This window comes from Eptesicus fuscus, chromosome 2 (genome assembly GCF_027574615.1).
Source record: "Eptesicus fuscus isolate TK198812 chromosome 2, DD_ASM_mEF_20220401, whole genome shotgun sequence".
NCBI classification, from domain to species: Eukaryota; Metazoa; Chordata; class Mammalia; order Chiroptera; family Vespertilionidae; genus Eptesicus; species Eptesicus fuscus.
The window spans coordinates 87,042,670-87,068,063 of record NC_072474.1 but is presented as its reverse complement, the minus strand read 5'-3'; the positions used below and the strand labels follow the sequence as shown (position 1 = coordinate 87,068,063).

General features: G+C 45.6%; 1 protein-coding gene across 3 annotated transcripts; it reads right to left on the bottom strand.

Annotated features, from left to right (window-relative positions):
* Positions 1 to 4,809: 4,809 nt before the first annotated feature.
* Positions 4,810 to 21,347, bottom strand: OCIAD2 (OCIA domain containing 2). Of its 3 annotated transcripts, none has more exons than XM_054729163.1 (7): positions 21,278 to 21,347; positions 18,267 to 18,389; positions 13,523 to 13,619; positions 11,677 to 11,730; positions 7,376 to 7,423; positions 6,271 to 6,388; positions 4,810 to 5,145 (listed from the first exon to the last, which is right to left on the bottom strand). In XM_054729163.1, the coding sequence occupies exons 2-7, from the start codon at positions 18,327 to 18,329 to the stop codon at positions 5,064 to 5,066; spliced, it is 462 nt and encodes a 153-aa protein (XP_054585138.1). In that variant the 5' UTR covers positions 18,330 to 18,389; positions 21,278 to 21,347; the 3' UTR covers positions 4,810 to 5,063. The 3 variants fall into 3 exon arrangements, with proteins under 3 accessions (XP_054585138.1, XP_054585127.1, XP_054585133.1); XM_054729152.1 differs by lacking the exon at positions 21,278 to 21,347 and adding an exon at positions 21,176 to 21,260; XM_054729158.1 differs by lacking the exon at positions 21,278 to 21,347 and adding an exon at positions 21,016 to 21,117.
* Positions 21,348 to 25,394: the final 4,047 nt, after the last annotated feature.

Genomic DNA, 25,394 nt, shown 5'->3' with positions numbered 1-25,394 from the left:
ATGCTTGCCGCTGACTAGTTTTCCTAGCCTGCCCAGAGAAATTGAGGACCCCAAGGCCTGTTTATACTACCCCTGTCCCAACTGGTATATTCTTTAAATCTGTGGAGTTCTCAAGTATCAACTGAAAGTCCATTTCACAAAAGCCACCCATGTCTACTGGAAGCAGTGCCCTTTTTGTGTTCCTTGTGAAGCACTGTCCCTAAGATTCTCAGAAGCTTTGGGCAGGTCTACACGGTTATTCCTAAGACGTGTGGAGGGTCATTTGTGTGTCTGAACTGTCTGTCCTGTGGTGCACTGTCATCGTTCTGAGGTCTTGAACAAAAAGCCACTACCCCACTCTGGATTTGATCTTTGCTGGAAGCCGTTTCTAAATATGAGAACCTTTTGCTGGTTTAAAAGACTGTTTTGGACTTTTATATTTTCTCCAAATACTTGGGAATGGAATTTTTTTTTGCCCTCTCTCAATTTAGACAGCAGCCAAGTGGCACCCTCAACACTGCCCAGAAATCTTAGCCAATCAAGTTCCTTAGGTACATTTCCTACTTTCTATGTTACCACAGGTGACAGTTTTGCTAAACTTGACTACATCTTCAGAGTCTCAGCTTCCAATATTTCCTCTCCTGTAATCCCTTCTTGACAGCCTATTGGAAGGTCCTTAGGCTTCTGTTAACACCCTCATCCAGGCCCTTCAAGTTTTCACAATCTCCTCAAGGTCCTGCCAGCATTTATATGCCACTTGTTCCCACAACCAATGCGACTTGTTTGAGATGTTTGTTATGCCTGCAGGCCACTTCCAGCTGTCCAGTTCCCGTGTTAGTTTGATGGAAAAGCAGAATTGCTCTGAATGATGCAGAATAAGGGGTTTATCGTAGGGATTAGATCTTAGGCAATTGTGGAACTGATGGGTCAGTCTGCAAGCTATTGCCTCTGCATCTCGGTACCGGGCATGTTCTTATGTTCATAATAGAGACACAAATGGAAACACAGAGGTCTCCTTAGGCCTAAGTTTGAAACTGGCACACCTTCATTTCTGCCTTACATTTTGCCTAAAGCAAGTCATAGGACAAGCCCAAGGTCAAGGTAAATATGCCCCACTCACAGTAGAAAGGAAATGCAAAATTCCATGACAAAAAGCATGGATATGAGGAGAGGTAGAGAATTGGACCAGTTATACAATCTGCAAGGACAGCAAAAGGGACCACTACTGCCCCTGAATTCTAGGGGCAGTTGGTTTGCATCTACCCCACATAGAACTGTCACATTGCACTACAGCTATTCAGCTACATATCTCCTCTACTGAACTCTTTGAGGGCAGAGACTATCTTATGTATGAATGTACTCCTATTTCTTCTAGCACCTCGCCTGGCATATAATGGGTTCTGAAAAATAGTGAATTAATGAATGAAGCCATAAGGCTTGTGATGATAGCCCTGATTTTCAAAACCTTATTCAGGGAGGTTCCTTTTTGCTATTTCTTTCCCCACCATTATTGACTTCTACCTCCCAAGTCCCTCCTCTTTTGTCACCTTCCCATTCCCATCCTCCTCCTTGACCCACGCACATTTAGAGATGAGATAATCTAATGAACCGAACTACGATGTGAGGTTTGTATTTTATAATAAACTCTGCTTCTGCAAGACAGTCATTCAGTTAACAAAGATTGTTTGACCATGAGCCTTGAACACTATAAGAAACCAAAGGGGTAACCTGAATGTTTTCCAATGCAGATGACACATCACTCACCTGTTAAATCGCAGATTTGGGACTGAAAAGGACAGATAGTTGGGCCTGAAATCAGGATCATGACATTGAAAAGAGATAAATGTAAATATAATGAGTTACACTGAAATTCAGAATGACCTGCTGCATAAGCATAAATGGAGAGAATTGACTTAAAGGTAGGTCATGTGAAAAAAGCCTAGCATGGGCCAAAAATGGAACATAATGACACATTTTTTTGGACTGCAGTAGAAGTAGTAGTTAACATCCACTGAGTGGCTGCTCTGAGCTATGCACAGTTCTAAGCATTTTGCAAGTATTAAGCTCTTTTTATTCTCACGAATAACCTACAGGTAAATCTAAAATCTTCCCATTTTACAGATGAGGAAACTGAGGCCCAGAGCAGGTAAATAACTGACTCAATGTTAGGTAGCCAGTAATGGTGGGGCTGAATTTGAGCCCAGGGCCTAATGTAGAGTGCCTCTTGCTGTCAGTTCAGGTGCCTAAAAGAAAAACCTGGTCAACCCATTTCTGGAGTCTTGGTATGTGAGGACATCACAAATATTTAAAGGCTGTTATGCAAAAGAAGAAGAATTCTGTTGTGTAGCCACAGGGAAATTACAAGTTTAGGCTGAGAAATATTTATGAAGTGCCTATGTCTGGCCAAGAACTCTGCTTGAGGGTGGAAATTGAGAAATAAGTAAAAAAGGATACACTTCCTGTCTCAGAGGAGCTAGTCTAGAGGGGCAGGGAGGCAGACCGGGGCTCCCACAGACCTTTCTGGGTAGTTTTGCACCTGGGCAGTGGACTGGGTTGCACCTGGAGCAGCAGGTGTGCTTCCCCTGGAAGTACATATGTAGGTCCTGGAACCTCACCTGCCCAGACAGCACAGGGGATTTCCAGTGGGTGGGAGGTTGAGTCAGGTCTCAAACCTCAGACTGGTGCTGAGAATATAAGTTCCAGGAAGGTGTGGAATTCTGTTGGTTGTGCTCCCTGTCACATTCCCACTGACGCACCTAAGAGTGCCTGGCACACAGTAGGCAGTAATCGAACATATGAAAGATCCAAGATTTAAAAACCAGGATATTTCACATAAAACCTGTACTCATTTGTTTTGCAAATTGGAAGATTTGACAACAGCGGGTGGCATATTTGTGTGTGTGTGGAAGTGAAGGTTTTGCCTGTTTTAACATGCACCTAGTCCAGCTTCACTCAGTTACATTATTAACGTGGTCCTGGACTTTGCAGCCAGTGGGTTAGTCACCGACATCTCTGCCAACTCTGTCTACGGAATCAAACTCTACAGTTGAAATTTGGGTGTAGAGTTCCAAAGTGGAAACGTGTTCTGTCAATGAACAGATTGCATTATTTGAACATCATGAAAATTACCTACAGCACATTTTCATGGCTTAATCATGCCATTCAGGATTAATTTTATTACTTTTGTAATGTTTACAGAAAATAGAGAGAAATCATCCATTCTGACAGCAAGGAAAGAGAATATCTTTGCTTAAATGAGAATTTTAAAAATATATAAGCATTATATACAGGACATCTTTTTTTTTTTTCCCACCATGAAGGTACTACTTTCACAAGCTTATGACCAGCGTGGTGGTGAGTGTTGCTGGTAATTGCTACATGCTAAACGGCAAATGCTGCTCCTTTAACACATCTTCCTTTAAGAAACAGACATTGTTCCCCAGATACTTGCTTCCTAATATATACCATAGATAATGAAGCAAAACGTTTGAGAGTTCTTAGATGACCATCTAGGTTTTCTTTTTCTTTATAGATCTCCTTTCACACTGAGGTCACTGTGAAAAAACTGCTTCCATGAATAACTTACTGATGTTGCAAAACCAGAGAGCCCAAACACAAAACCCAATCTGATGCAGAACTGTGAAGATATCAGCAGTAAAAACAGTGTGCCTTCTCAACAATAATAGATTGGCCTTTCCCAATACTCCGAGACTGATTTCTGCATGGATTGCTGTGGTTAGCAATGTGAGAAGGTTCTGACCCCTGGGAAATAATTTTCTGGAATGCAGGAAATAAATGTGCCCAAAATCTGAGTTTTTACCAATAGCAGAGATAACAAAGAGTCACCAATTGCTGAGTCAGAGCCAAGAATTAAACTGCATCCAAGAAGCTAGGATATGGGATCTGTGATCAGATTTATAGAAGGAGAACTTTATCGACTGAGGCACAAGGAGATGTATACTACTACATGGAGAGATAGTCAAACGTCACTCCATTTCTCACACTTAATGTTCATGTGAAAATAGAAACTTGCCAATATTTTCGATGTTTAAAATAAAGTATTTCATATCAAGTATTAACTGCTGATGAGATTCCCCTGTTTACCTCTATGGTGCAGGTTTCAAGATGTACACAAAACACTAATACGTACACACACATGCCCAATGTATAAATGGTGACACACATATAAAGCATTTTCCTGAGAAAATGGAAAAATGCAAGGGACGTTTTTAAGTAGGACTCAGACAACCTGCCATAAACAAAAGGTCCCCAATGGAAGAGGTTGTCTTTTTTTGTTTTGTTTGTTTGTTTGTTTTTGTTGTTGTTTTTTCAAAATAAAACACACCTGGCAATAAATAGGAATCCAACTCATGGGGTTGAATTGGCTGCTTCTGATCTGCCTATAGCCTTAAAATTTTATCATTCTATGCATTAATTCTTCCCATGATTCCTCCCATAATAGACTGTTCCTCGGGAGAAGAAGGGACCATTTGGGAAGTTTAGGCTGCTAGCAGTATATAAACTAACCCAGAACTTGAGTGATGACTATAAGCATGTACCCAATGGCTTAGCAAAACTCCACCAAACTGATGAGGCATAAAGTCACCGAGGCCACTGAGAGGACAATGGACCCATACCGTGACTCTCTGAAGTGACGTATTTCTCATTATGTACCCCACATACCTATAAGAAGCAATCTTTCCTGCCCTGTGTTTCTCTCTCCGTACACAATGGTTTTTGGTGGGGTATGACTACCCGAGCTCCTCAACCTTCATTCCTGTCCACTTTACGAGATTTTAAAACCCAGAAAGAAAGAATGGATGGGGAAAATTAGAGAGGACTTGACATTCTTTTACTTCACTGTATGCAAGTTAGAATACAACATAATTTCTCTTTGGTGTGTGAATTCTCCCACCATGTTCGTACACAGTAGAAAAACATACACTCAATTCTCCTGCAAAAAGCATTTTGATAGAATCACAATGTTTCTGTCCCACGGTACGCTTTTTTTTCCAGTACACCTGAAACTGTAGTGTGTGCAAATTCAGAGGTTTAAGAAACTTCAAGAGCCACAGGTGTAGAGTCTAGGAAGCTGAAGGCTGTGAACTTCGCTCCTCACTTAATCCGTGCTTAATTTTGCACTCCTCACAGGTAAGCAGGCAGTGCCTAGGACAGAAGCAAAAGGAGAGGTTTGTGCGGCGACACGGGGAGCTCTAGTCTTAACACCTGACTGAGAGACAGTTTCCTATGCTGACCCTCAGAGGCCCAATGTTTGAGGGAGTAATAGGAGCTGCTTCTTGGTTAGAGACTGCCAGAATTTCATGCAAGAAAAAGGCCGATAATGATCATGCCCAATGTTTTTGTGTTTTTCCCCCCACAGTACCGTGCTGCCTCTCACATAGAATCCACTGTGACAAGTGAGGGTCTTCAGTGAATGTGCCCCCAACACTAGCCCTGTGGTAGAAACAGCTATTACTTTCTGAGTGTCATAGTCATTTCTCTTCCTTATAACAATCCCATGAAAACAATTCTGCTCACCATTTTATACCGTTGAGGAAACTGAAGATTGGAGAGTTTAAGAAACATTTCCAAGATTACATGGTTTATTTAGTAAGAGGTACAACTGGTTTTCAACCCACGTGTTCTAACAGTGGAGGCAATGCCTTTAACTCCAGAGTCCTACTGCTTATATCCCCTAATGAGGATCACGCTATAGACCAGGGGTCCTCAAACTTTTTAAACAGGGGGCCAGTTCACTGTCCCTCAGACCGTTGGAGGGCCGGACTATAGTTTTTTTAAAAAAAAAAACTATGAAAAAATTCCTATGCACACTGCACATACCTTATTTTGAAGTAAAAAAACAAAACAGCAAAAATACCCGCATGTGGCCCGCGGGCCGTAGTTTGAGGACGCCTGCTATAGACAGTATATTAACACAGTAAAGGCTCTGAAAAGTCCTGCAATAAAGAAACCTGTTTAAATCCGGTATAACCCTGTGATGGTAGAAGCCATGTCTGCTGAGTAAGGTATTCTTTTCTGACTTGCACAAATAGTAGATATGCACTAAATGTTTGTTAAGCAAATGACATAGGAAACTAAGTTAAATAATAAGTAATTACTATTGAAGTCAAATAGCAAGAACTCAAAATTTGAGGTTTAATGAGGTTTTTTTACCCCAGCATATAGATGTTAAGAAAAACTGTTTAATATTATTATAAATGGTGAATCATCCTTTATTTACCTTTTTATAATTATCTGCATTACAATCCCTCAATCAAACAGATTACAAACCTGTTATGCCCTGGACCAAAACCAGCCCCACGTAGTTGATCGTCAAGGGAGTGAAATTTACTTTGGCAGACTCCTATGTATGATGCCTTTCCCAGGCCATATCCCAGGATACCAGCAACTGTAAAAGCAGGTTAGGAAAGATAGATTATATAAAGGGTCAGAATCCCCTCCATTAGTTATCTTCTAGAATTTTCTTTATTAATAGCAGTAATTTTAATATTAAAAGTGCCACGATACTTTCAACAATAAAGGCAACATCTTCTTTAAAAGCACCACGACCAATCAATGGACAAACACTCTGGGAATGAAGCTCCCTCCTCAAGAGCAGGATTGGGACCGGGCGACTTTCTGGCTCCGTTTTGAATTGGTGGTAGAAGGGCCAGGACAGAGCAAGCAGAGGTGTGACCCCGGGCCAGGGCCAGGCAGCCTGAGCGATGCCAGGCCAGGCCGGCAAATAAATGCCTGAGGCCACCAGGGGAGGGAGGGGGTTATGGTTTCTCCAAATCACCGGGTAGGAAATTCTCTTTACGGATTGGAGTTTGGGGAGCTGCGGTCCATCCCGCCTGTAGGGGAGAGAGGTCACGAGGCAGAGAAAGCCTCTCAGGGAAGGAATCTTCAACCTGCTCCTCTTGCTGGGAATGAAGTTTCAGACTACAGTGGGAAAGCATCCTTTTTGTACAAAGTAGGTCGGTGTATTCTGAGTGGAGAAGATGAAACCCTGGGTTCATGGTTGCTGTATTATTAGAAAGTCCCTGATTTAAAAAAAGTATTCTACAGAATACTTTTCACTACAGAAAATATTTGGAAAAGACTGGCCAAAAGAAGCAAACTTAAACCCCTAATGGACCTATCATTCTGAGGCTCTCGTGGGCCCTGCCAGGCACGCCTCGTCCCCACTTTAAAGAGGACTCTCCACGGGAGGTCCCTATGGCTCAACGTGACACCAGGAAGTGTTGAATGAACGAAGAACTGTAAAGTGGCAAAAAATAAAGACTGATTTTTCAGAACGGCAATGCAGCCAATTTGGTTAACCTGGACATTCATATCTCCAGCTGCTATGAACATCTATTTAAAAATATATATTTTTTTTACTTCTATGACTTACGTGCAACTTTAGGCAATGATCCAAATCTTGGGTTAGCTGCTAAATAACCTAAGGAGAAATATATACATTATTATTTCATTGTATTACTTATTTAAATTTATAAAGCATAAGGAAATCTTCAAAGTTTAATATATACGTAGTTTCTTTAACACTCACCTGAGGATATGGTGTATGTGTGTGTGTTTTTTTATTGATTTTAGAGAGAGGAAGGGAGAGAGAGAGGAAAAAAAAAAACATCGATTGGTTGCCTCCCGTATGCGCCCCAACCAGGGATCAAATCCGCAACCATTTGGGATGATGCTCCAACAACTGAGCCACCTGACCAGGGCTACATAGATTCTATTTTTTTTTTATATATTTTACTTTTTAAAAAAAATATTTTTTCATTGATTTCAGAGAGGAAGGGAGAGGGAGAGAGAGATGGAAACACCAATGATGAGAGAGAATCATTGATCAGTTGCCCCCTGCACGCCCCCTACTGGGGATCCAGCACACAACCCTGGCATGTGTCCTTGACCAGAATCGAACCCAGGACCCTTCAGTCCACAGGCTGACGCTCTATCCACTGAGCCAAACCAGCCAGGGCGCTACATAGATTCTTAGTCAGAAGAGATGACCCGAAAAGAGTTATAATTCAATCCTGGATTGATTGACTTTAACTCTCAAATAGCCCTTTTTGCCAAGTAGCAAGTGTTAGCTTTAATGTATAAAAAAAGAACATGAAACAGACAATTCCAAGGCTTGTTTAAAGACATCAGTGCAAAGGTGGAGCCAACAACTTATTTCCAACAATTAGTCACAGCTGCCTCCCCTTTTTATGTACCTCAACACAGAAATTCAATTTAAGGATCCACACTTATCAACGTCATGCCTCACTTATCAACGGGGATACATTATAAGAAATGCATCATTAGGCGATTTCATCGTTGTACGAACATCATAGGGTTCCCGTACACAAGCCTGGATGGTACAGCCTCCTACACACCTAGCCCGCGTGGTATAAACTATCGCTCCGAGGCTACAAGCCTGCACAGCATGTTATTGTACAAAACACCACGAGATTAAGTCAAACTCAAGAGAAAGTGATGCAATCAAGAGACACGGTAAACACAAAATGCATGAGGCTGCTGCTGGCATAACAGCATGTTGTTTTACAGCAAACTTTTTTTTTTTAAATAAGTAGAAGAGGACACTCTACAATGATGATAAAAAGTATAGTCATTACATAAACCAGTAACATAGTCGTTTATTATCATTATCAAGTATTACATACTGTCCAAGTTGCAGGTGCTATACTTTCATATGACAGGCAGTGCAGCAGGAGTGTTTACACCAGGATCACCTCGGATAGCTGAGAAATAAATGCCTTGTGCTTCGACGCCGCCATGGCTATCACATCACTAGCCCACAGAAATTTTTCTGCTCCGTTATCATCTTATGGAAGCACCATTGTACATGTAGTCTGTCATTGCCCGAAATGTTGTTATTTGACGCATGATTGTATACATATAACAATTTTTAAATAAAAACTTTACTACTGTGATAGGCAGAATAATGGCCTCCTAAAGGTGTCCATATATCCCTGGAAACTGTGAATATGTTACAATTGCATAACAAAGGGGAATTATGGTAGGAAATGGAATTAGGGTGAATCAGATGACTTTAAAATAGGAAGATTATCCTGGATCATTTGGGTGGGTGTGGAGAGCAGCTACAGCGTTTGGACAGGTTCAAGCCTGGGACTAATGAGAGGGCACGATCCTCTCGTGGCAAAGCCACGTGCAAGTCCCAGCACAATTATAGCCAAAGGCTATAGTTGTAAGCTTGACCTCCTGGTCCGAACCTGTGGTCCCACATGGCTGAGTGATATGGGCTGTGGGAGGTGCAGCAAGTAAACAAAGCTTGAACAGGTGCATGTAATTGAGTAGATTTGAAACCCACGAGAATGTTGTAACCACGCCCTTACTTTGCCTCGTGGAATCTGGCTATAAAATAAAGACTCGGCTTGCAGGCCGTGGCGCTGTCTCTCCATCAGAGAGCAGCGTCCCACCTAGACCCAGCTTTATTCTCTTGTCTGTCTTTTCTAAATCCTTCACTGCTTCCCTCTCAAGTTCACCCACGGCTGTGCCCGCTCGGCACAGGTGGGCCCAATGTAATCACAATGACCCTTGAATGTAGAAGAGGGATTCAGAGGCAGAACCAGACAGACGGTGGTATGAGAAGACCTTGGCTTTGTAGGCAGAGGAAGGGGCCACGAGCCAAGAACTGTGGGTGGTCTTTAGAAGCTGAGAGGGCAAAGGAAGCCCGAGGGCCCCCTGCAAGGAGAGCGGCCCTGTGGACATTTTGATTTCAGACCAGGGAGACCCATTTTGGACATCTAACCTCCAGAACTGTAAGGTAATACATTTGTACTGTTTTAAGTCACTATGTTTGTGTTAATTTGTTATAGTAGTCTTAGAAAACTACTGCACAACCCTGGAAAAGTATATTTTCGCACATGCTAGAGACAATCGATTTTGAGAAGTCTAATATTTATAAGATATAATCCCCATAATGGCATGACTGTATTTCTTTGTTGTCAAAAATGGTCTGACAGACTCATTACTGATTGATATATTTCCATAAAAAGGCTATCTTCATGTTATAAAAATGAAATCATATTTAATAAATCAACTTAAATCCTTAAGAGAAGAATAATATTGACTGAAACGGGATTCTCCTAGAGAAATGACACATGTGGTCTCTGAGACCCAAAAAAGAACTTGAACATCTCTCATGTTTGCTGGGCACAAATACTCTTTAAAATCCTGGTCATCAGCGGTGCTCAAAGTAATGGGCTTTGACAGGGTCAGATGGAGATAGGAAAAAAGAAGGGAGCAAGGAAGGAAGAATAGAGAGGAAAACTGGAAAACTAAGAGGCAGGGAGAGGTTGTGTGGGGAGGTGCATGTCCTCATTTCTCTCTCTGAAATCCCTGCTAGTCCTCATGACCTGATGTGCAAACTAGGGTGCCTTGACTCAGGGAAATGCAGCCTCTCACCAAGACAAATGGCTTGATGGACAGAGCTTGGTGGATTTCAGCCCCATTACCTCCTCCCCGGAGCATCCTTGCTCAGGGAACAGTCTGTCTAACATATACTGAGCCCCTGGGAGACGCAGGGACTCTGGTACGAGAAAGACACTGTATTAGTTTCCTGTGGCTGCTGTAACAACTCACCACAGACCTGGAGGCTTAAAACAACACACATCTGCAAGCTTACAGTTCTGGAGGTCAGAGCTCAAAATGGGTTTCACTGGGTGTGTCAGTCTGTTGGAGCTGCAAAAATAAGACTGGGGGGGGGGGGGGGCTTGTAAATGACAGAAATTGATTTCTCACAGTTCTAGAGGCTGAAGTCCAAGATCAGGGTATCCTCAGGGCTGGCAGGCCCCTCTCTGGGTATGCAGACTTCTTGTGGTGGGAAGAGATAGGGAGCTCTGTCCATTCTCAAGGGCTCCACCCTCACAGGCTAATCGCCTCCTAAAGGCCTCACCTCCTAATACCATCCCCTTTTCGGGTTAGGATTTTAACTTGTGAACTGGGGGGTGGGACACAAACATTCAGACCTCAGCAGCCGGATAAAATCAAGGCGCTGGCAGGGCTGCATTCCTTGCCAGCTCCTAGAGGCCACCCCATTCCTGGACTCTGGGCTCCTGCCCCCTCTTCTATCAGCAAAGCCAGCAGTGTTGAGTGAGTCCTTCTCATGCTGCTGTCTCGCTGGTTCTGTCTTCTGACCCAAATATATATTTTTTAATATATTTTTATTGATTTCAGAGAGAGAAAGGGAGAGGGAGAGAGAGAGAGAAACATCAAGGATGAGAGAGAATCATTGATTGGCTGCCTCCTGCACACCCCCTACTGAGGACCAAGCCTGAAACCCAGGCATGTGTCCTGACCAGGAATTGAACCCTGATCTGGTTCATAGGTCGGGCCATGCCGGTCGGGCCTGACCCAATTTTTAAGAATCCATCTGATTACGCTGGGCCCATCTGGTTAATCCAGAATAATCTCCCTATTTTAAAGTCAGCTGATTAACAGCCTTCCCATCTGCATTTTTATTTCCCTTTGCCATGTAACCTAACACAGCCACTCATTCTAGGAATTAGGACATCTTCTGGAGGGGTGAGTGGAGGGGCTTATGCTGCAAATAGGCGAAAGCCTGCATAAATAAATCCTTCACCACAAAATACACGCCAAGCACCAAGAAGCGGCCAGGAGGCTCACAGAACACTGGAGTTAAATTATTAAACAAAGGTTGATTCTTACCGTGGTGGACTAGTCCTTGGGTAACAAGCATGCTTCCGAGAGAAAAAGGCAGGGCTGTAAAACAAAAACACCCTTCAGTGCTGGGATTTCAGAGCCTGGCACGTCACCTGGAAGCCAGGGAGAATGACTCCGCGTGTTTTCTCTCACCTACCTCGGCAATGACTTTTTAGTCATTTGTTATCTTACTTATTCGACAAATATCTATGAAGTACTTCCTGAAGACTGTTCTTGGGGTCTGCCCCAGGCACTGAACCTGCTGTACAGCTTTCATCTAACAAAACCTAAACCCCATGGGACTCCGTCTCTGACATCCACTTTGACTGAACGCCCACCAGGCACCAGATTCTGACCACTGCATACATCCCAGGCACCTTCGTGTCTGTGTGCGGACATGTAGCTGTTGCATTTGGGAGCTGCCTTGAATTAGATATTTAGAAATTTCCAATCCTACATAAAAGAAAATACCAGTACAATGAAACCCCTGCCTAACATCCAGGATCGTTCTCTGCGTTAGTCTTTCATGACATTTTGTTGCACGATTTGGGTATGTCTATTTTCCGAGGATTACAAGATTACTGCATTCACGTTAAACACGGGCGACATTCAGCTGTGATTTTCAAAACAGGCAAGTCAGTCTGGCAAAGGCAGTTTCTCGTTCTGTCAAAATGTGTCAAGTGACTACTTCCAAAAGCAGAGAGCGGTGATAAACATCTAGCTCTTCCTAGCAACCAAGACAAATTAAATTGCAACCAATTTTTCCACTCGTATCTATCTGATGGTAGGCGAGTGGGTCATACTGAAATGTTGGTCTACTAAGGGCTTAATTAAATTACTTACTCATAGGTTGTCAGAAAAGACATGAATTGCTAGGAGCACAATCAACCATCATAGTAATGCATAATGAATAGCAACTTCTAAAGAGCGTTTCTTCTAAAACAATTGATACCGAGTTGGAATGATTTGAGAAATCAAACTGTATTTCACAGTAAAATGATCCCTGTGTCAGCAATGTTGCAAATACTGGGACTAGATCTGCAGGTTCTATTATGACATTTTCAAATGACAAAGCATGACTTTTTAAATTAAATTTTAAATTCTTTATTGGTTAAAGTATTACATAAGTCTCCTTTCCCCACCATTGGCCTCTCCCCAGCTGCTCCCACCCCCCAGCACATGCCCTCACCTCTCTATTGTCTGTGTCCATTGATTATGCTTACATGCATGCATACAAGTCCTTTGGTTGATCTCTTATTTCCCGCCCCCCACTCTCCCCATTATTTTGTTTTTAATTGGAAGAGACCTTAAAGCACAGCCTGAATTCACACCCTTGTCTTATTTATATCAGGCAGGCCGAGAAAGAAGATGACTCAGCAGAAAAGGTTATTTCAGAGACACTGTGAGAGAAGTATTAACGGACCCTGCCACTTTCCATTCATTCCACAAATATTGATTAGATACTTTCTATATGTGAAGCACTGTGCTTGGCTCTGGGATGAAGCAATAAACTTGACATTATTCCTTGAACTCAATGAGGTTAGAGTCTAGTGGAATTTAGGAAGGTTTACTCTTTCAAGAAATTCTAAATAACACTCTAGGTCCATGTTCTGGGTCACATGAAAGTGTTATGTGTGCTCCTAAATCAGATATTACCTCTGCCCTTCAGCAGGGGTCTCAACATGGATTTAAACTCTAAAACAGCCCAGATATCAAAGTTCTTCAAGGAATTATGCAAAGCCCCTTCTCAAAAATAAATCATTACCGTAATTCTAATATGATACTTATGATACTTGGGCAGTTTATTGCAGCACATACAGTGTTAACAAAGGTTAAAAGGGATGCAATTTACCTCTCTTCCAGAAACTTTCTTCTTGACATTCTCTGATAATCTTTGAAATCTCCGCTCTGTGGATGTGCAGTTTTGATTTTGGACAAAACAACAGGCTCTGTAAGGAAAGTTCTACGGTGAGTTGACTGAAATCGTCAGAAAAGCATCTGCTGTTTTCTTGGAGAAGGGCAGGACGCTCCCTTCACTGTGGTCATGCAGCGTGTCGTCCTGGGCTGGCCACCAGCTCAGAGCAGTGACCCGTTTCAGCGAGTGCCTTCCAGCTGGGAACATTGGACAGACGCGGGCAAGGAAATAATCCCAGCTGGAGAAGCAACGAGTGACTCATCGACTAGCGAGCAGGGAGCAGTTATCCGGTCAGAAGGAATTCCTGCTGAAGCCACATTTGCCACATTTCCTCTCTTACCTCCAGCCTCTGTCTATACGTTTCCTGCAATGCTACCCACTCCCTCTGCCTCCCTGGTTTCCTGCAGACCCAGTTCAGTGTGGCCTCCTGGGTGAAGAGATTCCCTTACAGCACACCATTTACACTCCAGGGATCACACCCCTGGGATCACATTCCTGGGATCACACTCTGAGCACTGGATGGCAAGTTTTGTATTTATAGACCTGTATTCTAATTTACCTTTACCTTACACTTCTGTATGCATTTTTAGACTATGAACTCATCAGCAGACTGCTTTGTATTTTTCTACATAGTTTCCTTTCTATCTTGACAGTTTTTGTTTTGTTTTGCTTTGTTTTAAAACATATTTAGGTTATAAAATTTCTGGTGGAACTATTGCTATGTTCGACTTACTTTTATTATTGTACAGTATTTATCCTGTTGACATGCTATAAACTGCACTAACTCCCATCCCTCACGATCTTCCTCCTTTGTAGATATGTAGATATTATTCACTCTTATCCACATTCTCTACTCTCATTCCCCTCTGCCCATCACCACCATTCTATGTGTATGTGTGGGTTGTTTTTTTAAAATTGATTTCAGAGAGGAAGGGAGAGGGAGAGAGAGATAGAAACATCAATGATGACAGAGACTCATTGATCGGCTACCTCCTGCACACTCCACACTGGGGATGGAGGCCACAACCCTGGTTCATAGGTCGATGCTCAACCACTGAGACACACTGGCCGGACCATTCTATGTGTTTAATGTGGATCTTTTGTATGTGTTCATTGTTTTGGTTGCATGCATCTTTTTAATGTAAATGGTATTGTTTTATGTATTTGATTTGATTTTAAAAAATATTTTCATCTCAACTCTATGCTTTTAAGATCCACCCCTATTGCTATATTCATCTAGTCCACAGCTTCTAACTGTTGTGTAATTCCCCAGGATGCATCCATGTCGCCACTACATGGCTCATACAGAGCCATGTGGTAACATTTTTCAGATATATATATCTAGAAGTAAAATACAGGGCATGCGTATTTCCAACTTCACTAAGTCTTGCAACTTTGCTCTCCCCAGTGGCTGTGCCACTCAGACCCACCAGCAGTGCCTGAATGCCCCTCTTGGCCTCCAGAGCCTGCTTAAGGATACTTCAGCTGGATTCCAAACAGGTTAGGTAAAGAAGGGATTTTCTAACCTTGGCATTATCCCATTTTCTAAATGTTGACAGTCTAATAGGTATAAAGTAATAATTAATTGTCTTATTTGCATTTCCCTGATAACTAATGTGTTTGAACATCCTATATAATAAAAGCCTAATATGCTAAATGTCCGGTCGTCCATTCAACCAATCAAAGTGTAATATGCTAATGATATGCTAAGGCCGCTCAACCACTCGCTATGAAGTGCACTGACCACCAGGGGGTAGATGCTCTCATAGATTAGCTTGCTGCTGGGGTCTGACCGATTGGGACTGAGTGAGATGGGCCAGACACTCCCTGGAGCCCTCCCGTGGTCACTCCCCGGCTGGCCAACCTCCCGCGTCCCTCTTTGGCCCTGATCTTGCACCAGTGGGGTCCCTTGGCCTGGCCTGTGCCCTCTTGCAGTCTGGGCTGAGAGGCCCTCTCACCCCCCCGAGTGCATGAATTTCATGCACCGGGCCTCTAGTCTCTACATATTGTTCAGCCAGACTGCCCCCTTCATCTCTAGTGTTAAGATAATTAATCCCCGCAACTGGCCCTGGGCTGTAATCTTTTGTCATATATTGGCTCATTAAGTTTTTATTGTGGTAAAATACACATAACGTAATATTTACCATTTCAGTCATTTTAAAGTACACAATTCAGCGTGATTAAGTACATCTGCAATGATGTGTGGCTGTTATCACTATCTGGTTCTAGAATTTTTTCACCACCCCAGAAAGAAACCTCAGACCCTTTAGGCAGTCTCTCTTCATTCCCACTTCCCTTTAGCACCCTGGCGAGCACTAATCTGCTTTCCGTCTCTATGGATTTTTTTATTCTTTATATTTTATGTAACCGATATCGTACAATAAATGACCTTTTGTGACTGGCTTCTGTTCCTTTGCATAATGTTTTCAAGGTTCATTCATGTTGTAGCACGGATCAGGACTTCATTCCTTCTTATGACTCAATGTTCCATTGCAAGGATAGTCTGCATTTTGTTTACCAGTCCAACTATTGATGAATATTTGGGTTGTTTCCACCTTTTGGCTATTGTGAATAGAGCTGCTATGCAGATTCCTGTACAAGTTTTTGTTTAAACGTGTTTTTAATTCCATTGGGTCATATGTAAAATTCTATGTTTAACTAACTGAGGAACTGCCAAGCTGTTTTCTACAGGAGCGGCACCATTTTACAATCCCACCAACAAACTATGAAGGTTCCAATTTCTCATTCTTGTCCACACTTGTTATTTTCTGTTTTGTTTTTCTTTTTAATTATAGCGATGTTGGTGGGTGTAAAATGTTCTCTCATTGTGGTTTTGGTTTGCACAAAACCAAATTAAGGACTAATGACATGAAACATCTTTTCATTTGCTTGTTGCACATTTATATATTCTCTTTGGAGAAACACCTGTTCAAGCCCTTTGACCACTTTTTTAATTGGGTCATTTGTCTTTTCGTTATTGAGTTGTAAAAGCTCTTTAAATATTCTGGATACTAGACTCTTATCAGAGATGTGATTTGCAAATATTTTTCCCATTCTGTGGGTGGTTCATTCATTTTCTTAAAGCAAATTTTATTTAATTTGTTCCTTTCTAAGAAGTCACACTCATATTTCCTTGTCTCTGAATGATTTATGTAGGTCCTCTGCCATGTACCTCTGGGAGTTTTAGTGCTTTTCTTGTTGAGATGCAGCTCCTTGGCTTTTGAAGTTGACCTTGCTGATTTTGCTTATGTTCTTTCGGAACTCTTGTTTGTAGTAAATATTAATGTGGATAATGGTCACGTTTCTTTTAAAATATATATATATTTTTTATTGATTTTAGAAAGAGAGGAAGGGAGAGGGAGAGAGAGAGGTAGAAACATCGATGAGAGAGTAACATCAACATCGATCAGCTGCCTCTTGCACGCCCCCTACTGGGAATCGGACCCACAACCAGGGCATATGCTCTGACTGGGAATCCAGCAGGTGACCTCTGGGTGCATGGGTCGATGCTTAGCCACTGAGCCACACCGGCCAGGCAATGGTCACCATTTCTTGTGCTCTTTCCCACGGGCTAAGCACTTTACATACTTGATAACAAGGTCGAAGGACCCTGTGGCACCTATGCCCTCAGAGCTTTACAAGGACACCTGTCTTTCTCTGCGACTCCCCACAGCACAGTAGACGGAGGTGGTGGTCAGGGCGAGTCACAGTGATAGGAAGGAACTGTTCTCACTCTCCACTCACTTTAGTTCCTCAGCAAGCACTCCTCCTACCCCAGTGTAAGTCCCTCTTCTTGGTTCTGCCTGGGCTGTGGCAGAAATAGGAACACCTTCCCTCCTCCTTTTCTCCAAACGCGCGCGCGCGCACACACACACACACACACACACACACACACACACACACACACCCGGGGTCAGGGACCCCGCTATCACAATAACTGTGAGTCCTGCCGGCAAGATTGAAGCTCCTGCACAGCCTCCCCGAGGAGCCCTGGCGAGCCTTTCCTCTATGTCATACATGTTTTATGGCTCTCCATTTCACAAAGGCAACTCAGGTGTCCACATACTTCTCCTTGTGACTTGATATCATTTGTCTGTTCGCCTCCCCTAAACTTTGCTCCTTAAACATCATTTCCTCCAGAAACTATTTTTAGCTTGAAAAGTTGACCCCGGAGAACATGAACTTCTTTCACCCATCACAATACTTGCTCTTTTCTTCCTTTATGTATCCCTGAAACTCCTCATATTCATTCTTAACACGTTGCAAAGTTGGGTTCTCAACCTGATGACTAATTTAGTAGTTCAGGACTCTGCTCTCCTGAAGGGAACACCGGTCCGCAGCATAGATTTAGTAAGGTTGGCCTTGGTAACAGAAATGTGAAAACAAGCATCACCACCCATCATTCTGTTAGAGTCCATGAAGAGTTTTGCTCTGCTAAGGGAAACCGCTTCAATCGTTGACAGCCTATGTAAGGTTTGGTTAGGCTGGATGCTAAATAGGGAAGAATAAAGGAAGGATTTTGGAAACAAAAATTTAAAACATGCTTTTCAGGGCCGTCAAAAACACACGTTCCTTCCCCATTCCATTTCCCCCGAATTCATCCAACAAAGTGCCAGGCTGGATGCGGTTTAAGGAAAGTCTGGTATGATGCTCCCCTTCAGATGGAAAACTAAACACATACCTGCTTGCTTAGTGGTGGCAAGTGCGGTTTATCTTGGTTTCCATGGGTAGACACTGACGCCATGATGACCGTCTTTGCTTCCCTTCTAGTTGAGTGTACTCTGCTTACGCGTTGACCTGACGTCTAGGGAAAATAGGAGACAGTCGCTGTGCTGTGTCTGAATGTTCCATCAACCTTAAAAACACCTTTAATATCAACTCACATGTTTGAAAAACGTGCTTTCATTTTGTCATTAGTCAATATTCAATCACCTGCCAATTTACTTTCTTTTTTAAAAATACATCTTTAAAATTGATTTCAGAGATGAAGGGAGCAGGAGAGAGAGATAGAAACATCAATGATGAGACAGAATCATTGATCGGCTGCCTCCTGCACGCCCCACGTTGGGGATCGAGGCCACAACCCAGGGAATGTGCCCTGACTGGGCATCGAACTCTGACCTCCTAGTTGATAGGTCGATGCTCAACCACTGAGCCACGCTGGCCGGGCTGCCAACTTACTTTCTAATGCTTCTCCCCCACCAGCACACACATATGTGAAATGTCACACTCTGAAAGAGTGAAGTTGTTTACTACCTGTAAATTGTGTCCTAAAGGAGTTTCAGTTCATTACAAGGCCATGAACTACGGAAATATTTACCGAGTGTCTGTTATGTGCCAGGCCAGGGGATAGGATTAAGGATCAGGCAAACACAGTGCTAAAGGAACGCACAGGGTGAAGGGGGAGCCAGACAAGCCAGCAGTTACACAACACGCCGAGGGCTCCCTAGACCTAGCTAATCCAGGCTGCTAAGGAAGGAGAGGAAGAACGGTCTGGTCTCTGGTCTCTCTGAGACACCAAAGACTAGGACCGTGGTCGGCAAACTGCGGCTCGCGAGCCACATGCAGCTCTTTGGCCCCTTGAGTGTGGCTCTTCCACAAAATACCACGGCCTGGGCGAGTCCATTTTGAAGAAGTGGCGTTAGAAGAAGTTTAAGTTTAAAAAATTTGGCTCTCAAAAGAAATTTCAATCGTTGTACTGTTGATGTTTGGCTCTGTGACTAATGAGTTTGCCGACCACTGGACTAGGACTCTTGAGCTTGTCGAGGGTGGATGGACTCCCCGGCACAAAAACCAGTTTCAAAGGTACCTTAATAGTCCAGGCAAGGCCGTGTGGAGGCCTGAACTAACACGCTGGTGGGGAGCACAGAGATAATATACTTGAGTCTGAAACGTTACATTTGGGTGCCTGTGGGTACACATTGGAATTAGCCAATAGAGATTCGAATATTTGAAGATTTGGGTTTCGAGTTAGAGATTAAGGAGAGCCTGGGAAGATGAATTTGGGAGCTGCCACCATAGAGATGACAGGTAAAGCAAGAAAGAAACAAAATTGTCTAAAAAAGAGTATTGGAGAATGCGAACATTGAGGGCAAGGCATTCCAACAGGAGAAGAAAAGAAAAAGGCCAAGGAAAGGCCTGAACAGGAGTAGCTGGTGCGGAGGGGAGGGAAAGAGGGAAGGGATCACTGGTGTCACGTGGCTCAGAAGAGTGACTTGGCAAGGATGGCCATAGTCCAGGTGGACTCTGAGTCCCTGCCTGGCCGACGGCCACTGCCCTCTGTGGCCCCGGACGCCAGGCCTACCACTGACTTCCCTGCAAAATGAACCTCTTCTCATGCAGTTCTGCTTCCTACTAAACTGCCAGGCGTAGGAGCCAAGGGGCCCTTACTTGGTACCAAGTTTCGCGTTAGGCACCTGATGTTATTGTAAAGCTAGCACCGTGCCCTACAGCGGACATTCCCGGAATCAGAAATACCTGGATTCAGACCCTGCCTCTACGCTTTGCTAGCCCCGTGCTTTGGGGTAAATGATTTGATGTGCCTGTGCCTCAGCTTTCTCACCTGTGAAGTGGGGATCATGGACAGGCAACCTTGAGGGGCTGTTGCCAGGAGGAGGGATAAGGATGAGGGATGAGGTCCATAAGCCCCAGCCCAGCACCCAGCACCCAGCACGCAGTGAGTGTGTGAGCAGTAAAGGGCAGCTGTCAGAGTGGACCTGGGCGCCTTATTTCGTGAAGATTTCCACGAAGTCTTTGCACCAAAGGTCAAATGAGAATATCTGTCTTAGCCAGGATTCGGCCATTGCCTTAAATCAAGAAGCAAAGATACACGTCTCAGCTTTGGTGGTCAGGTGCCCTGCACCCAGTTAATCACCAGTCCACAGCTAAGCAAACCTTCCGAGGGTCTTGCCTTCCAGGTCAGCTCCCACCACCAGGCCCTGGTCTGGTTTGGGGTCTTTCTGCTTCTTCAGTGTGTGTGTGTGTGTGTGTGTGTGTGTGTGTGTGTGTGTGTGTTGGGGGAGGGGGACAAAGAGGGAGGAAGGCTGACAAGTGGGCAGTGGGGGGAGGTTGGCAGCAGGATGGGGGCGGAGCGAGTGATCGGAGGGACAGTCCCTGGAGGGGTCACCGTGCTCTCAGGTGGTGGTGTGTGCGTGTGTGTTGGGGGGGTACGGTAATCCCAGAATCGATCTGCCCGAATTCGTTGCCACCCCCAGTCAGGGGCTGCCTGCAGAACCCCAGCCCCCCAACCTTGCCTAGGTCGCAGCCGAGCAAAGAGGAGGAGTTGGCAGGGGAGTTTCTAGGCGGCCTCTGCCGACCCGCGCGGCCGGAGCGGCCTGCGGAGTCCGCGGGTTCCCGAGGACCCCGGAATAGAGCGCCGAGGCGGCCACCTCCCCCTTGCCATCTCTCCGCGGTCCCCGCGGCGGGCTCACCTGCAAGGTGAAGATCGCCTCCCAGGCCGCGCGCCTCCCGCGCCCGCAGAGCGGAGCCCGCCTCTCCCCGCCGCTGCGGCTGCAGCCGGGACCGCTGCCCGCCTCCCGGGCGCCCGCCCCCGCCCCCGCCTCTCCTCCCCGCGGCCCCCGGGCCCCTCACCTCGCTCTCCCTGCGGGCCCTCACTTCTCTCCTCGGATCTCCCCTCCAGCCTTCTCCTTCCTCCTCTTGCTCCGCCCCCTCCGCTCGCCGCTTCTCACTTACTCCTCCAAGTCGCTCCTCGCCTGCACCCCTGCTCCCCACTTCGCTGTCCCTTCCTCTGGCGGTGGCATCGGTACCCACACTCCGTGGTCAGGCCCGGACGGCTCTTGCCCGGAACTCCCACCACACTCCCGAGAACTGTCCTGACGCTGCCTCCTGAGGTCTTTCAAATAACTCCCTCCTCCCATCAACAACGCGACCATCGTTCCCTGAACACGCTCCTGAGCGCGGCATCGACTTCACTTACCTGCGATCCCTCTTTAAAAAAAAACCTGAGATATAACTGAGATATCATATTTATTAGTTCTAGATGTACCACATAGTGATTCCATATTTGTATACACTGCAAAATGACCACCACACTATATCTAGCTAACATCCATCATATACATAGTCACTTGGTCAGCAACCCCCGCCCCTCAATTTTTCCCTCCTTGGGAGAAGGACTTCTTATATCTACTCATTAGCAACTTTCAAATAATGAACACAGTATTATTAAGTATTGTCACTATGCTGTACATGGCCTCCCAGGACGTTTATTTATTTTGTAATTGGAACTTCGTACCTTTGGGCCCCCTCCACCCATTTCACCCGCCCCCATACACTCCTCTTGACAGCCCTTTAGGGTGCGTGTGCTCATCGCCGTCGTTGTCGATGGATGGACTAGAAGCTGAGTTGTGCAAGGCCACCCTGGGAGGTGGCGGTCAACGCCAAGCCAGCTTGGCCCAGGCCTTCTCGTTCCCCTTGTCTCTGTCCGTCCTCTCCGGCTCCTGCCAGGCCCAGCCCCCGACACGTGGGGGACGCTGCTGGTGCCTTTCCCTGTGCGGAGCTGGAAGGCTGTGGACCACATTGGACGGCCTTCCTCCTTCCTCACCTTTTCCTGCCGTGGACATTGGCCTCTATGCCTCTTGCCTCAGCCCCCCCACAGTGTGCACCCTTTCATTGGCACGTCCACCACCCACCTTTCTGTTCCTCGTGTTCACCCGGCTTTTTCCACCTGAGCCCTGGCATGGAGCCCCCTCCCCCCCGCCACTACCCTGCTGGGGACCCCTCCCCATCAGTCTAGTCCTGGCTTTTTCCTCCTCATCCCTCTCTGACTCGTCCCCAGTAAGCCCAGCCGGGACCCCAGCTGGCTAAGGCATCGTTGGGCTCTTCTCCTTCACAGCAGGTCGCTCTGTCCTTGTCTTTCACAGCGAGTGGTCCTTCTGTGCCGGTTAGTGTTTCAAGCCTGCTTCCCGGGCTTCGGTGGACTCTTCATGGGCCACGGGACAAGACGGTGCGTGTTTGGTTCGCTCTTGTACTTGGCATCCCAGATAGAGGAGCGGCTCAATACATAGCAGCTGAACAAATGAACGAGTGAGCCTGCGTTCAAGACTGTTTTGTCAAGATAGTGTTGGTTTGGAGGATCCAAGTTCCCTAGTACCTCCCCTGAACCACGTTCCTCCATGTGATTCTCTGGTTTCCTTGCACCCCCGCCCCCTTCCTCCCTCCCTGCAAATGACAGGGGTTCTAGTTCGACTGCGCATGTCACATTGTGTTACCAGGAGCCAGCAGTAACCCGCTGCCACTTTGTGGCCTGAAAGGAACAGCTTTCCCGTTGGGTCGGGGAGGAAAGTGAACAGCCTCCCATGACATAGAAGTCTAACGTCCAGCGAGTACCCCAAGCACATCCGCCCCTTCACATCTTGCTGTAATAACGTCCATGCCCCCACCCTCGTTTCTACTTTCCACCTGAATGTCCATTCATGGCCTTAAATAACTAGAAGTGAGGACTCTATACTAGTAATCGCACAGATTGTATGAATCCATCACTTCGTATTTGTTGGACAAATCGGTCTGGTGTGCCCATGCATTGTTCCAGGCACGTTCGGAAATAAGAGAAACAAGACAAGGGTCCTTCCCACAAAGAACTGATCGCTTCCCAAAGCATTGAAGGACGGTGCCGTGCACTTGGCCCTGGAAGTGTGGAGCACTGAACAGCCTTTCTTTGGCTTCGCTTTAGCTTCCTACAGGGCCTCAGGGTCACGACGGCCAAGTTGATTACCATTGGCTAATGCTATGAAAAATGTGGCTAATTTAGTGCCAAAGTGTTCATGGCAGGTTCCAGCTTGAACTGTTTCCATAGCTCTGTACTGTCCTCCGGCAAGATCCAAATTCATTAGCAGATCCCTGCATGATTCAGCGCCTGCCTGCCGCTCCAGCCATCAATCTCAGGCCCTCCAGGGGCCTACGGAGTGGCTGGGGTTCTTCCTTCTCATGCTTCGGCATGTGCTGGAGCTTTGGTCTTCCTCTGCTTCTCTAGCCTCCCCCCCCCCCCCCCATTCTGAAACACAGGTACGGAAGCTTGGACAGCAAGGGAGGGGAGGGACCCAGACAAGCTGTTTTGGGGAGGCAGGGGAGAGAGTACCATGTCATGTGGCTGGCTGAAGACCAGGCCCTAGAGGGGAAGGAGTGGGGTGGATTAAAAACGAAATGCAGGTAGGAATCCAGATCACCACGGCCGGCCGGGAGCGAGCTCTGGACTCACTCACCACCACCCGCTCCCTGCTGGGGAAAGGGGCGCTGGCTGGCTTCCTGGTGGGGAGGTTTCCTGGTGTGTGTGTGGGGGGCTGGGTGTGTTGGTGGCCTGCGGAGCCCTCACCCTCCTGCCATCTTTGCTTGCCCCGGCTCTCCACTTGCCACCTGCCTAGCTCCGTGAGAGGCTCTGTGAATCACAAGACCTCGTGGGTCACTGCTTCGCCTCACTGAGGAGTAAACAGTGTCAGATCTCACACAAGCAGAGCGGCGGGTAGAAATGAGGTGACACGCACAGCCTGAGCCCGGGTTCTGCTCTCCTTCATGAGCTGGCACCGCTGACGCGAGGGGCATGTTGCCAGCTCCGCTTGAGCTTTTGGGCCACTGACCCAGAGCTCTGGCTGCCGTAGGTTCATCTGGATTTGATATTCAGACTGCCAGGCTCAGCAAGAGGCAAAGCAGGCCCAACGATCACGATTTCGGTGCAAATGGGGAAAATCTGAAATACGAAGACGAGGACACATTGATTTGGTTGCGTCTCCAGTCTTCCTTGAGACAGGCCTGCCCTTCATTGCACTCACGAATGCTGCTGACACATCCCAGAAGTACGGCCTGCGAAGCCCTTTGAATACATAAAAGAGCAGGCTCCTGGGGAAGCGGAGAGAATATGTGGTCAAGCAGAGGCCAGTAATGTCTCGTGGCAGATGCTTTGGCCTCATTCCAAAAGAGTGTTGTCATCTTTGTTTCCTGGTGTCTGTCCCAGGCCTGTCTCTGGAGCAGCCTCCCCGCCTGGCTAGAGTCAGGGCAGAGGAAAAGCAATTTGACTTCCTTTATTTTTCTTTCTTTCTTTCTTTCTTTCTTTCTTTCTTTCTTTCTTTCTTCTTTCTTTTCTTCCTTCCTTCCTTCCTTCCTTCCTTCCTTCCTTCCTTCCTTCCTTCCTTCCTTCCTTCCTTCCTATATATTTTTATTGCTTTCAGAGAGGAAGGGAGAGGAGAGGGAGATAGAAACATCAATGATGAGAGAGAATCATTGATTGGCTGCCTCCTGCACGCCCCCTACTGGGATCAAGCCGGCAACCCGGGCAATCAAACCACAACCTTTTGGTTCCTAGGTTGATGCTCGACCACTGAGCTAAGCAGGCCGGGCAGCAATTTGATTTTCTTATTTAAAACAAAAACAAAAAACTCAAAACAGGGTGTAAGTCCAAGCACAGATCTAGCTCCTTGAAGGGCATATTTCCATTTTAAAAAAAAAAAAGGCTTAATCAAAACATAATTGATAGAAAGCTGGGTAAGACTGACTTTTTCTTTCATAGACTTTATTTTTTAGAACAGTTTTAGATTCACAGCAAAACTGAGAGGAAGGTACAGAGATTTTTCGTATCCCCTTTCCTCCCACTCACGCACAGCTTCCCCAGGATCAACATCCCCCACTACAGCGGTACATTCTTTAAACAACTGACAAAACTACACAGGCACATGGCTATCACCCACAGTCCATCCTTGGTGTTGTACATCCTATGGGTTTAGACAAATGTGTAATGACATGTATCCACCATGAGAGTATCGGAGTAGTTTCACTCACTGCCCTAGAAATCCTCTGTGTT

Bases quoted from the DNA above. Each gene is read 5' to 3' on its own strand.
- OCIAD2 (XM_054729163.1), bottom strand. From the start codon at position 18,329: ATGGCGTCAGTGTCTACCCATGGAAACCAAGATAAACCGCACTTGCCA. The intron at 13,620-18,266 runs GTATGTGTTTAG...CTTTCCTTACAG, and splicing joins TGCCACCACTAAGCAAGCAG to AGCCTGTTGTTTTGTCCAAA. The intron at 7,424-11,676 runs GTAAGAATCAAC...ATTTCTCCTTAG, and splicing joins CCAAGGACTAGTCCACCACG to GTTATTTAGCAGCTAACCCA.